Genomic DNA, 15,071 nt, shown 5'->3' with positions numbered 1-15,071 from the left:
AGGTAAGACCTGTCTGAAATGGTTGCACCTGTTCAGCATAGCCCTTTGCATCACAAGAGCACATAGACCTCTCAACCATGATAAAATGCTGTTCCTTTGGTGGAGCAAAATATCCTTGGATGATATTATTATTATTATTTATTATTATTATTATTATTATTATTATTATTATTATTATTATTATTATTATTATTATTATTAAATTAATGCAACTACTTTAGATCTTTCTGAAGCAGTTACTCGCGTCTATTTTCTTCTTCATATTTCTAATGTTTTTTTCAGTATTAAAAGAGGATTAAATAAAAAAGTGGTGTAGACAAAGTTACAGAAAAATTCCATGCAGTTACGTAGCCGGTTTCTCTAGCAGACACCATTCAGTCTGAGGAACAATGATTGCTGAATTGTTTGATCACAAAAGTCTGCTTTTAAGGGTTATTTTTTTTTCAAAAAGCATAATGTATGTGTAATGTAAAACAATATAGCCACATTAAATGTGTGTTTAATGCGGAAGTCAAAAAAGTGACATTTTTTTCTCTTAACAAGATATAATCTTTATCTATGTCTGTTTCCATGTTTTTATTCAATCTTCCTGAAGTCTGTTTGTGTTGCCTTTTTACGTGTAATTCTGGTGCAGGCATGCTGATTAAAGGCAAACATACAAACACATGATTCAATTTTTTGCTTCCAATGTACAAAGAGGAGTCCCCTCCCCTCCTGTTTTCTACTGGCATTAAAACCTAAAGTGTGATTATAATAGTAATGCTGTGGGAGCCTACAAAGCAGAATGGTACATCACTATGCTCTGGTGTGTGCATGTAACATCTGTCTGCAACTCGTAAGCCAAATGTATCTTTTCCTAGGACCGGGCAGCAGCTGTGGCTAGCAATTGCACAGTCCCAGAAAAAGATGCAGCTATGTGAAGAAATTGCAGATCCTTACATGCATACCTGTGATGGTATGCATGAGAAGGAATATAAGGGCAGTTTCTTAAATGCTTCATTAGCTTCTTTCCTATGTATACATGAAATGGATTATTCTTGGAACTAACCGAGATGTTAATAATGCATGAAGGTATTTAATTCTGCAAATCTTTCTGTAGATTGAAGAGGACACTGTAGCTGTTCTGGATTACAGTGACAGCGATGAGGAATTTGATCCAAGTACACTTCCAGATCCAGATGGATACAAAGATGACGAACAAGAAATTCTTCCAAAAAGCCACAGGTATTTTGTTGCACTGACATTTTAATTTACTTTCCTTCTTTTTTTTTTTTTTTTTTTGCTTTCTTCTCCTCTAGCTTACCAGATTCTAAATGATCATTCAAACTTACCTTCATTCTGCTGCAGTTAGATCAGTCAATTAGCTTAGATCCATTATGGCGAACCTATGGCACGTGTGCCACAGGTGGCGTGCAGAGCCATATCTATGGGCATGCAAGCATTGCCCTAGCTCAGCTCCAGCGCGCAAGCTACCTGATTTTTTGGGCCTTCCAGGCCCACTGGAAGTTGGGAAATGGGCTGTTTCCTGCCTCCGGAGGGCCTCCAGAGGGGTGGGAAGGCTGTTTTCACCCTCCTCAGGCTCCTAGAAAGCCCCTGGAGCCTGGGAAGGGCAAGAAATGGGCCTTCCAGTCTCACCGGAAGTCAGGAAACAGGCCATTTCCGGCCTTCGGGAGGGGGAGGCCGTTTTTGCCCTCCCCAGGCTCCAAGAAAGGGGAGGGCGAAAAATGGGCCTACCTGGCCCACCATGCCATTACATGCCAAAAGCAAGGGGAGCACGGGGGGGGGGGGGGTCGTATGGGTGTGGTACATTGAATTATGGGTGTGGGCACGCACGCGCGCAACATCCCCGCCCCCCACAGTTTCTCTTCTTTTGGCACGCAACGGCAAAAAGGTTAGCCATCACTGGCTTAGACTATTCAAATATGGACAAGAGACTGCAGAATAGACCCTGGCTAATAATTTAAATCCATGGCTTTATTATCAAGCAGGTATATACACAGATAACACAAACGTTAGTGGTAAGAGGGCTTCTGCGCATAAGCTGAATGTACTTTGGCTCCCCCATGAACATGACTGTTGGACCCAAAGGATGCAAGAGAAGAACTGTTAGGGCTTCCGAAGTTCTTTCACCTGGCTATCTGGCTTCTCCTTCTCCACTTCAAAAGAATCTGAGTGAATAGGAGGGTGGCAGTGCTGCCGTTGCCAGCTGAGATCATGGCTGCTCATAGAGATACTTGAGACAGTGGTTAAGTAAATTCTGCCCCATTTTACAACCTTTCTTGCCACAGTTGTTAAGTGAATCACAGCAGTTGTTAATTTAGTAACCCGGTTGTTAAGCAAATCTGGCTTCCCCATTGCCTTTGCTTGTCAGGAGGTTAGAAAAGGCACTGCAATTGTCATAAAAATGAGTCAGTTGCCAAGTGTCTGAATTTTGATCACATGACCGTGGGGATGCTGCAAAGATTATAAGTGTGAAAAATGGTCATAAGTCACTTTTTTCAGTGCTGTTGTACCTTCAAACAACCACTAAAGGAACTGTTGTAAATCAAGGACTACCTGTACAGTGGAGGAAAAGGCATAGCCCCAGCTTCCTTCTTCTGTTGTGACTTGTTTTGTGGCCCCTGGAAACACAAGAGAAATCCCAGGACTTCCTATGGGGATTTTAAAAAAAGCATGAGAATGGACAGAATTCAAGTCCCATTCCTCGTTTTCATGCAAGACATGCCCAACCCTCTATAAAAAAGATTTGTGAAGTAGTCATAGTTTTCCAACTTTTTCACTGCCCCACAGATACCGCTGGGTCTGCCCCGGTGCCTTATAGGGTGGCCGAAGGTATCCACTCACCCAATTTGTTCACACTTGCTTTTAATATAGTGAAGTAAGTTAAATGTATGTGTTTTTTTTAAAAAAAAATATTTACGTAGTTTAGTTTACACATGATTAACAAGACAATCTTTAATGTTAGTGAAAAAGAAAATACAAAATACAAATACAAACCAAGAAAAAACAGAAGCTATCTTTTTTTTCTTTAGGATGTATGTAATGAAAGGAAGAAAATTTGATTTTGTACTAATGCTGTTGGGAAAAGGTTGACGCTTTGTCTTGGTTAGAGGAAGCTTTATAAAAAGTCTTTTCAACCCACAGGTGGCAAATTTTTTCCTTATCTCATCCCTTAAGGGATGAAAGATATTTATAATCCACTATTTTATATCTGCTATTTAACAAATCATCTTTAAGCCACATCCCTCCATAAGCTTATGGATGAAATGAATTTTTCATGTATTTGGTGTCATTTATTGTATCGCTTGTTTAAGGCAATCATAATGTTAAATAAGAAGGCAGGGAGAGGCACAGGGGACAGTAGCAGCAGAGCTAAATATTCATCAGGCAAGTTAAATTGAATTTTTAATATCTCTAGTACCTCAACTGTGTTGAAAAGGAATGCCGATTTGGAACAAAGCTCTGATCAGTCTTTTCATTACTTCAATTAATCTCTTACATACTTGGCTGTTCTTCTTAGTTCTCACTTCTAAATGGAATATGCAGTTCAGTGGTTTCAAGATGTCATTTTTTTTTTCCAGGCTGAATTCCTAACCATAACTTTTGCTAAGTAGATATTTTTTAATTATAGTCAGTAATTGAATTTATCGTTTAATGGATATTTGGGGAAAACGTCGTGATTTGAAGGTTGATGCTAACCATTTCCACTGATGAAATGGTTTAAAAATGCCTTCAGTCTCTCGTTTAAGATGAGCCGTTTTTGATATTCAAAGCCTCATAGAGCCTTGTAAGCATTTTATCCTCATTGTATAGTTAACTGTAGTGTACCTATAGTTAAAGAGAGAAGAATTAGGAGAGGATTTTAGCCAACCAGATACTCAATTTGCTATACAACTTGCAGTAGGATCTAAGGTGGCATAGGAGAAAAACTAAAGCTGCACCATGTCCAAAACTATTTACATATCCACACAATTAAAACTTTTAAAAATTGATTTTACCTAATGTCTGAGAGAGAAAACAGCTCATTGGCAAAATCAGGGCCATCCATATCTTGTGGATATTTAGTTTTATAGGGAAAGTGCATTGACATAGAAGGCATTTTTCCTAGGTGCTAAGATGACATTGTTTAATAGAAGTGACATGAACATGCCCACTCTATTGAGTCTTGGAGAGAGATAGTCTCACAAACAATCCAGACTTATGTATGGAAGTCAAGGTACACTCAGAACCAATTGCCCATGCCATTGCATTCTGGATCAGTTATAACTTCTGAGAACTTTTCAAGGCAGTCCTATTCAAAACTAATTATGGGAAATCCTCTACCCCCCCACATCTTCGGGACACTGAGAAAAAACTTGATAGCATCACTTGGTCATCTAAGAATAGAGGAGCATAACTGAATATTATCAGTCTATTGATGATATCTAACCCCAAGCCAACAAATAAACTTTGACTAGTGACTTTGTGTAGATGTTAAACAGGAGTGAGGTGACTGTTGACCCCAGAAGCCCCACATAAAACTGAGAGCTATGATTGGACCTCTCTTCCCCTCTGAGTGGTCTAGAAGAATACCACAATTAAAATGATTTTTATGAAGCCAGTGTTATTAGTTGCTTTGGTTCTCTTAGATCAGTGTTTCTCAACCTTGGTAGCTTGAAGATGGGTGGACTTCAACTCCCAGAATCCCCCAGCCAGATTCTGGGAGTTGAAGTCCACCCATCTTCAAGCTACCAAGATTGAGAAACACTGTCTTAGATGCAGATGAGTAGCCCAATGGACAACAAATTGTAACACCTCCACACACATACACCCGAACTAGGATAAAAAATTATTTTTATGTTCAACTAGTTACTCCAACCTTCAGTCCAAACTTGGTCACTTTAAGATGCAGTAAGAGCCCAGCTTCACAATCCCTAAACGATATATGTTGCATCTCATGGGCCATTATAAAAGAGTTGTAATCTAACCCATTTGGATGGCATCTGGTTAGGGAAGACAAAGGCACTCTCTTCTTTGTATAACCAGCTCTCATAACAACTCTGGCTGTTAATGTTGACCTAATGATTTTTGTTGATGGATTCCTAGCTTAATCTGTTTTTAAATGCTTGAATTATTGTTTGGTTTTTTTAAGTAATATCCTGCATTTGCACTGAGAGTAGTATGTGAGGATAAATAGGTATTGGTAAACCATAAACCTTAATATATTTAATTAAAAGAGCCGTGGTGGCGCAGTGGTTAGAATGCAGTATTGCAGGCTAATTCTGCCTACTGCCAGCAGTTCATCGGCTCAAGGTTGACTCAGCCTTCCAAGGTCGGTAAAATGAGGACCCAGATGCTGACTCTGTAAAACTGTTTGGAGTGGGCTGTAAAGCACTATGAAGCAATATGTAAGTCTTAAGTGCTTTCTTTAATTAACTTGGGAAAAAACATACCGAATGCAAAATGAGTCCTTTGTTTGAGCATAGTATTTCAGATTCATTTAGAGCTCTAGTTGGTTCTTTAGTTCTTTGGAAGGATGTTTAACTCAGAAATATACATTATATACATAAAACAAACAAAACCACCTCCAGTTTTGCAATCTAAGTTTAATATTGCCAAGCACTAGAAAGGCATAAAGATGGCATTGGGTTTATCTGAAAGACTTTCTCTTTTCTGAAAGGATTGATCTTCACAAGATGTCATATTTCTGCGGTTGCACATAACTGACCTTAGTATTTTGTTTTAACAGGGTTAGTTGCTCTATTAAGCCGCCGGCTCGATCCCTTGATATACAACATATGTATAAATCAGTCATTGCTTTGAGGTTCTGTAGCAGAAAAAAACAGAACAGAGTGTAATAGCAAAGGTGGAAAGAGGAGAGAGAAAAAAATAAAGAGCCAACAGTAGCTGAAAGGCTGAACAGTATCAGCTGTTGAAGGACATTTTAATTTCATTTGTCATAAAGGAGGGAGGGTGTGTGTTGTGTAGAGGTGAATGATGACAATGAGGACAACTTTGACAGCGGCAGTTCCAATAGACCAAAGAAAAAGAAAAGATGAAGTTGAGTGCCTGAAGCAATGAGAAGATAATGCTTTGCTGACCGAGCCTAGGATTAGAGAGTTGCTGCATTATGAATGCAGATTATATTTGATTTAGGTTGAGTATCTTCACTTTTAACCACAAACAAAAAAGTGTTTGGCTGCCTCCTTTTCAAACATCATTCTGTGCCATATATGACTTAGTTGATTTAAAAGGTTTTTTTAAAAAAAATAAGGATTATTTTCATTGCCTTCAAAACTAAACACTCAAGAGAAATAAATGAATTAGAATATACAAAAATACAGAATAGCCACATTAAAACCTAGGCAACTCTAACTCTAATAAGGGTTAGTGGAATTCCAAACAAGTAACCCATTTTACATGAAAAAAGAATAGATAAACTAAATGCTGTGAAAAACGGGTTAATAATGTATAATTAATTAAACCAATAAGCAATGCATATAACACAGAAAAGACAAAAAGGCCTGACCAGAAGGCACAAATCCCTGTTATTCCTTAGTAGCAAACACTTTTTGAATTGGGATGGGAATGAAACCTACCAAAACTTTGCAGTGTCCTGAAATGTGCATTGGCAAATGGTCAAGAATACAATTGAATAAGAACAGAATTAATTAATTTATTTATTTTGTGACCATTTAATGATGCCTCTATGTGTAAGAGAAAGAGGTGGGGGAGAGGGAGGGAGGGAGAGGGTGTAGGAAGTTTTTTCCTTGGTTAGTCTAAGATAGCTTTGTTCACATTTTGTTTGATTTTAGTTCTTAGGGCATTTGGCTTCATGGTTGTAGAAACCTGAGCGGAGAACATTTTCAGAGCACGAATCGCTGAAAAAGAGACTAGCACACCATGTAATGTATTTTCATTATTCCCACTGCGTGCAGTCAGTGTTCTGACACTGAGTGAGGAGGAAGTCGTTCTGAGGCTCCACAGAAGGGTCTGCATTAATTAATCTTCATTAGAAATCTTTCTTTGGCCTTGGAAATTAAAATGTACCGATGTGGTTTGCCACCCAGAGTCTTCGATTAGCAAAATAACAATTCTCAAGAGGCTGTTTGTAAATTTTGCATTCTTCCGGCAGACCTTAAGAACTCAGTATTTAAACGGCATGAAGTCAGATAACGGCCTAGAAAAGTGCATTAGTTGGTTTAAAATTGAGAGATTAACTAGAGTGACATTTATTTTTCCCCTCCCCACAAAATGCAGAAATGTCTATTGAAGAGATGCACCATCTGTCATATAGGTCCATCTCTTTTATTTCTGTGTAGGTAGGGAGTTAGAGCTAAAAGAGGCCATTTAAGGCTATCAAGTCCAATCCTCTTCTCAATATAGGAATCAAATCAAGGCAATCTAAATAGATGGCTGTCTATTTCAACATATCCAATGAAAGGCATCCTACCATTTTTCTGGCTAATTGGTTCTATTATAAAACTGCTTTTACCGTTAAGATGTTTCCTTTCTGATGGAGTCTACTTTCCTGTCACTTAGCTGCATTGTTCTGTATCCTATATTCTGGAATGAGAGACAATAGCTCTTGACCTTGTTTAAGTGATGTATTTTCCATTACTTAAAAGTATGCTATTCATTCATAAAGTAGCAGGCATAAAGTATGCTATTCATTCTTCGCACTTGCTAGTCATTCTCTTTAACTGATCATCTATCTTTCAAGGCACCTTTTGTGGAGATAGAGCACTTATTAAAGGAAGCATACTACTTTAAGAAGGTAGAATATAAATCTAAATGCACCGCATATTAGCACGCAACAAAGCAATGTTCTCAGTATATTTCTGCTGACAAATAACAACTAGCTGCCAAGATGAACCACTTTGTAGATCCTGTAAGTAAAGCTCATGTTCAGTGTATATAAACAGTCCAGTGGAACGTATAGCAAACTGCCTTTTTCTAAGCAAGCTTTGGATTATAAACTCAGTGAGATATCTGTGAGAGTTGCTTCTACATTTGTATGGAAATCCTTATATTCTTTTAGCATAAAACCATTTGGCTTTTAATTCATTCCTGATCTCTACAGTTTAAGAAATACTTTAGTAGTAGTAGGTAAGATTTTTCTATCCTGTTGTCCACATGTTTTTTCCCAAACGCCATCACTCTGCTAAATAAATAATTCCCTCAATGCTGTCAAACTAGTTATTAAGTCTGCATTACTATTAATCTTCTCATTGTTCCTATCACCCATCTCCTCCCACTTATGACTGTATGACTGTAACCTTGTTGCTGGTATCCTTAAGATTTATATTGACTGGTTCCTAATATGATTTGATTGCTTATTTGTTCCTATGACTATCTTTAAGTGTTGTACCTTATGATTCTTGATGAATGTATCTTTTCTTTTATGTACACCGAGAGTGTATGCACCAAGACAAATTCCTTGTGTGTCCAATCACACTTGGCCAATAAAGAATTCTATTCTATTCTATTCTATTCTATTCTATTCTATTCTATTCTATTCTATTCTATTCTATTCTATTCTATTCTATTCTATTCTATTCTATTCTATTCTATTCTATTCTATTCTACCAAGTTAGTTAAGAGGAGAGTAAAAAATGCAACTACATCACAGTGCATGAAACCAGGGACAGTTGGATCTTCTTCAAGGCTTCTCCCACTGCTACACTTTGTACAGAATCTGCACAGAGGTGCGATTCACATAATTTTCCTACCAGTCCACTCAGCACCCAAAATGTGAGCACAGGCGCCACCTACATGCATATGCCCGGCCTTTTGCGTGCGACAGCATAGAGCCGGGGCGGTGGGCAGGCCCACCCGCAATTTCCGCTACCGGTTCACTCGAACTGGTCCGAACCAGCTGAATACCACCTCTGAAGCTGCAGCTCTTGGGGGACCTGCCTTATTTAGGTGATCATTCTGTGACTGAAACCTTCATTGGTAAAAAAAAAAAAATTTTTTTTAATGTGGGGCTCCTGTTACCTCCTGTAAACCTCTCTAATACTCCTCAGCTTACAACAGTTTATTTAATGACTGTTCAAAGTTGCAAACAGCACTAAAAAAAGTGGCTTATGATCATTTTTTCACACTTAAGACCATTGTAGCATCCCCACGGTCACATGATCAAAATTCAGATGCTTGGCAACCGACTCATATTTACGACAGTTGCAGTGTCCTGGGGCCACGTGATAACATTTTGTGACCTTCTGACAAGCAAAGTCAATACTAACTTAACAATTGCAGTGACTCACTTAACAACTGTGGCAAGAAAAGTTGTAAAATGGGGCAAAATTCACTTTATAACTGTCTTGCTTAGCAACGGAAATTTTGAGCTCAATTATGGTTGTCAGTCAAGGACTATCTATACACTCTTGGCCTCAGGCTTAAACACACATTCCTACCCACCCGCAATGGATGCTTAGTTCTTCCTTCCATTTTTTTTTCTTGTGCCAAACATGAAAATCTTCTTTTCAGCTCCTGTAACTGGGAATAATTAAAACACAGACTGGTCTCTTAAGTACATATTTAATTATTTAAAAAATGACTTCCTCACAAAAACAGTTCTCAAAAGCCTAAATGCATTCTGATGGAATTGATTGCCCAGGAGATTTCAGAGAAAGAGCGATACATATATGTGATTGCTCATTTTAAAGATACTTGCAATGACTCCAAGCATCAGCTTTTAAACGCGGCCTATTTTATGTACTGAATCTGTTATGCTTTCTTATTAGTGTTTTAATCACTAATCGTATTATGAACAGATGCCCTATTTTGCAATTTCAATCAACTGAAATTTTCCTTGGTTTAAAATCCATTCATGTGATAGAAATAATTGGCTGAATTGCAAATTGGATAAGAAATTGTATTTTAATTAACCTGATTTAAGTATCCTGTGTATGTATACATACACACACACACACATATGTATGTACACATACTCACACAGAGTATATCACAGAAGTGAGTACACCCCCTCACATTTTGTAAATATTTAAGTATATCTTTTCATGTTAAGAAGAAATGACACTTGGCTACAATGTAAAGTAGTGAGTATACAGCTTGCATAACTCTGTGTGTGTGTGTGTGTGTGTGTGTATGTATGTATGTATGTATGTATGTATGTATGTATGTATGCGTATGTGGGAGGGAGCATACTGCATCCCTTTTGCCTTTCAGCTCCAATCCAGGAGCCCTCAAGCAGTCGCATTCACGACAAACCATTTTATACCAAATTTATATTTCGCTGATAAATATCTCTGAGCCAACTACCAGTTCTGTGGGTGTGGCTTAGAGGATTTCATGTGACTGGGTGGGCGTGGCCAACTTTTTTTTTTTACTTTTTTAAAGCATTTTTTACTACCTATTCGCTCGAACAAGTAGTAAAAAAATGCTTTAAAAAAAAAAAAGGTTCCGACGATCATAGCTGTGCCATGCAATCGTTGGAACCTTTTTTTTTGTTTTTTTTTTTTTACTTTTTTAAAGCATTTTTTTTAGTACTGGTTCGGGCGAATAGGTAGTAAAAAAATGGTTTTAAAAAGTTAAAAAAAAGGTTCCGATGATCGCGTGGCACAGCTGTGATCGTCGGAACCTTTTTTTTTTTAACTTTTTAAAGCATTTTTTTACTACCGTTTCACCCGAACTGGAGTGAATTGGTAGCATTTCACCCCTGGTTTGTGCTCATATGAGTTCCGTCAGTCTACTTAAAATATGATTAGGTTTAGAAAAAGTAAGGGACAGTGTTGCTTTCAGTTACCTCCAGTGCGAGAATCAGGATCCTTTTCAGTGCGTTTGATAGAGACCACTGGCAGGAAGGCACAGTTGCATTCATTATCTGCTTATTAGTTTCTCAGAGATACTTAAATCATGCCCTGAGAATAGATTTCTAAATTAGATAGGCCATAAGTTATTCCAGCATGACTCTCCTTTAATTCTGGCAGTGACTTGGGCGCCCTCCTGTCCTGTCCATTCATTGGCACTGCTTGATAGAAACTGATTTATGTTTTCCAATGACTTGCCACAAGAATAAAATTTTCTTCCAGCTGGACTGATGTATATTTTATCATTTCACCCATAAGCAGTTTACTCAAGCATAGTTTAATAATTGCTTGAGAACCTCTTACGAAGACATCAATACAGAACAATACAATAAAATCTGTGAATTGGATCTAGGTTTACCCATGATGAAATCAGTGCAACGCAATCTGTTTCTGACTCTATGTAGCTAAAGATGTCAACAGTCCAATTGCTTCATATCAATAAATACGAGGTTCTAGATTTACACATGTATTGTTCCCCGATGGTTGTACCTTCTTTTTGTTACTTTGGTTTAATAGCCAGATAAAAGATGAGAGCCAGGAAGGCAGAACGTATGGATGGTGCACTTACAATCCTTCTGTAGAACATGGAAGTCCAATTTTATCTAGCGCGACACACGTAGCAAAAACTGTGAATAGTTTTCTCTGTTATTTATTTGAAGATAGGGAAGGCTCAGTTGGCTGATACTGGTCAGCAAATACAGGTTCTAATAAATTAGGGTTTTTTTTAAAAAAAAACATACTTTGTTGCATAGCAGAAGATATTCACATTGATTATCAACACAGCTGGCCTGAATAAAGTACATTTCAATTGTGGTCTTTGATGAAGAGCTGTGTATCTCAATTCTAATAACTCATCTCCAGTACGAACATACTGTCACACATTACACATACACTGTTCAGAATAGCCTAAAAGAAATGCACTCCTGATAATTTGGAACAAATTAAGATAGCTAGGTAGGTACCTGTAGGTAGATAGAGGGGGAGGGGGAGAGAGATTGATCCAAACCCAGGCCCAGACCCATAGATTTGAGGAGTCTTATCTTGTTTGTTAAAAGTCGTTTTTATTTATTTAAAATATTTATATACCAGCTGCCATTTCATACATCCAACATTAATCCTTCTTATAAATTTTAAAATTGCAAAGAAATGTTTTAACCATCATTAGAATGTATAAAGCAGTGATGGCGAACCTTTTTTTTGTGCCGAGTGCCCAAAGCGCACACGCGCACATCCAAAATGCAATGTGAGTGCCCCCTGCGCATGTGCCCCCCTTGCCCATTTTTGGCTTCCAGGTTGGTGCAGGAGGCTTTCCAGGCCCAAAAGGGGGTGCAGGGGGGCGCATGCATGAATCTCCAAAATGCAATGCGAGCACCCCCCACGCATGCGCCCCGCCTCCCCATGGTGAGGTAGAAGGGAAGAGAGTTACCTTTTGAAAAACAGGGAGAGACTGAGCCTTTGTCACAGCACGATAGGCAGCCCCAAGCCAGAATTTCCTTCCTAAAGTCCAAGCGGAATATCTTCAGTCCAGCATTGAATCATATTAGTTTGATTCTCAAGTCTTCTCTTGGTATAAATTAGTCGTCTTTAGAGGCAGAAGATCTGGGGGCTATTCTTTCAGGTCCTGCTGATAGATCACCAAGGTCCTGGATCAAACGTGTCTTTAATCTGATCTAGGAGGGTTGATCTATTTTCATGTTTCTCTACTTCAGCAACTTTAAGTAGTATGGAATTCAGTTCCCAGAATTCCCGAGCCAGGGAATGGATCTGTACTATAGGAGTATAGTTATTAGAAGAGATTAAATGGGTAAATCTATGATGGCGTTTCCCATTAATTATGTAAATCACACAATTTCTGTATAATATATTTTATATTGATATATATTGATTGTTGTCAATCAATAATTGAGGATATTGAACTCACCAGGGATGGTTGATAAATGACATATTTTCCTGGATCAATTTCATTTTCTCCCTGCTTTATTTCTAAGCACACATTTGTTATTTTAAAACCTTATTACCGCAGCCTGAGACCATTTCTTAATTTAGGTTTTGAATTCTCCAAGCTTAATTTCTCTTTGCACATCATTACCATGTTTGTCTCTAATTTGTAATTAAACATTTTCTCATTTAAATCCAGTTACTAACTTATATGAGTTTGATTGGCCTAAATTCCAACAGTAAAAGAATGATTTATTTCTACAGCAAACGTGGAATGGATAAGCGGCGGTTGGATGGAAGCAAATCAGCAGTGGAAACACCACAAAAGAGGAAGAAGATGAAAGTCAACCAAGAGGATTCTTTTCTAGCATTAAATACAGGTCTTTCCCTTGCAGAAGATGAAGCATTAGTATTACAGTTGCTCAACAATTAAATCTCTTGTTTTCCCCTTGGCAATGTTATTCCAGTTATTTTTGTCTTTATGAAACAAAGACAAGGATAGATGAATGCCAAAAAATATCCATGTGTTAACATCTGAAAGTATAGATTCTCTGATGGGTGCCTCGTGACTTCTTTAGATCATAGGTGTACTCCGTTATGAAAGTTGTAAATGTCTTTATCTGTCAGATCTTTCAATACTTATTTTTTCTAAGATGCCAGGAGTTTTTTTTTTTTTTTTAAATAAAATAATAATTCTTTGTACAGAAAGTTTTGAGTAACCCAGAAAAATAAATCCTTCCCATCTTGGGGTACGTTTTATAAGGTAAAATTACCAAAATTGAATGGATACCCATAAAATATTTTAAATATTTATATAACAATACTTTTTTTTTTTCCAAAATAAGAAAAGGTTTGACTTCAATTTTCCTTAAAGCATTTACTTTATATTCTCAATGTTGATATAAATTCTCCTTGCTATTGATAGTTATCAATAAATAAAAATACTAATAATTCTGTATATCATTTCTTCTTATGGGGTATTTCCAGATTTTTATCTTTCAAGCACTCCGTTTCAATCACTAAATAACATTCCAACAGTGTACATTTTTCACCATTGTTAGCAGGAAAAAATACGCAGGTTGAAATGTGTTCCACAGGAGAATAGAGCTCAGCTTCTGCTTCAGACTTCTAAATGCAGGTAGTTCTCAAGTTACAACCCTAATTGACCAAATGACCAAAATTTCTATCACTAAATGAAGTGATCATTAGGCAAAACACCATTTATCAATCGCAGTCCCAGTATTGTTGGGGGCAATAGGCTGACTCTGTAAACCGCTTAGAGAGGGCTGTAAAAACACTATGAAACAGTATATAAGTTTAAGTGCTATTGCTATTGCCAGGTCTACACCACCATCACGCTTCTCCTGCCTGCCACACTCACTTAACTCCCCCCCCTTCTCAGACCTTACGGCCATCCTGCACTCTGCCCCCCCCCCCCCCCCCCCCCCCGGAGCTGGCCTGCACTCCTTCCACTGTTGATGAGGCATTACCAGCCTGGCCTTTTGTGAGGCAGCTGTTAGATTCATGTGGCTGCACAGAGGCTTTACGGCTCTTGCACAAAAGGGCAGCAATTACCTTAGCACACACTAAGCACATATGCTGCCCTGCCCCCCCCTACACACACAGGTACAGCAAGAGTTCTACAGGTGTTTAATCAACCCCCCCCCCCCAGGTCCTCGGAAAGCACCCCCGTTGCACAGGTCCAGATTCCGAACTTAACATGGCAAGAGTCACTGAGTAACCGAGTTCAGCAGATACACAGAAAGTCCAGGAAAGCAGTCCACAATTCAAACGGGTCAGGATACATGGCACAAGCACGCAAGGCATGGAACTGGACATGTTGCTCCAGCAACGCTCAAGTCCTCAGGGTGGGATTAAATAGGCAACTCTGGTGCAGCCCTTCATGAGAGGCGAGGTTGCCTCTTCATGAGTAGTCTAGCTGACCCATCATTGTGTCTGTCTCCCCTCTGTTCTACATGTCCTTGGATCAGGAAGAGGTGTGGACTCCACCTTGTCCTCAGTGCTAACAGGCAGTAGCTGCTCTCGGTTCTTGCCTGGAGCCTCCTGGCCAACTTGCTCCATCTGTGGCTCACTTCCCTCAGTCTCAGCCTTTCACTCGTCTGATTGACCCAGCTGAGGCTGCTCGTCAGGCTAGCATGCTGTGAGCCCCGAACCTGATCAATATTCGGCTCCGCACTTTCCTCTGCAGACTCAAACTCACCCTCCTCCTCTCAACTCATGTCTGGGGGCAGATCCATGACAGCATGCTTTGTCAGCAACAGGAGAAACAAGATGGAGAAGGTCAGCAGTGGTGGCAGC

General features: G+C 38.7%; 1 protein-coding gene across 1 annotated transcript in view; it reads left to right on the top strand.

The window, feature by feature from the left end:
• DDX10 (DEAD-box helicase 10) overlaps positions 1–13,654 on the top strand; it is a 154,306-nt gene extending 140,652 nt beyond the window's left edge. Inside the window, exons 17-18 of the mRNA XM_070942859.1 lie at positions 1,100–1,224; positions 13,017–13,654. Coding sequence (XP_070798960.1) covers positions 1,100–1,224; positions 13,017–13,185 — 294 coding nt within the window. The 3' untranslated portion in view covers positions 13,186–13,654. The remainder of the gene's footprint in view (positions 1–1,099; positions 1,225–13,016) is intronic.
• The last annotated feature ends 1,417 nt before the right edge of the window (positions 13,655–15,071 follow it).

Source organism: Pituophis catenifer, unplaced genomic scaffold, assembly GCF_029215685.1.
Source record: "Pituophis catenifer annectens isolate HBS135680 unplaced genomic scaffold, rPitCat1.0.hap2 SCAF_4, whole genome shotgun sequence".
NCBI classification, from domain to species: domain Eukaryota; kingdom Metazoa; phylum Chordata; class Lepidosauria; order Squamata; family Colubridae; genus Pituophis; species Pituophis catenifer.
This window is presented reverse-complemented; position numbering and strand designations above follow the sequence as displayed.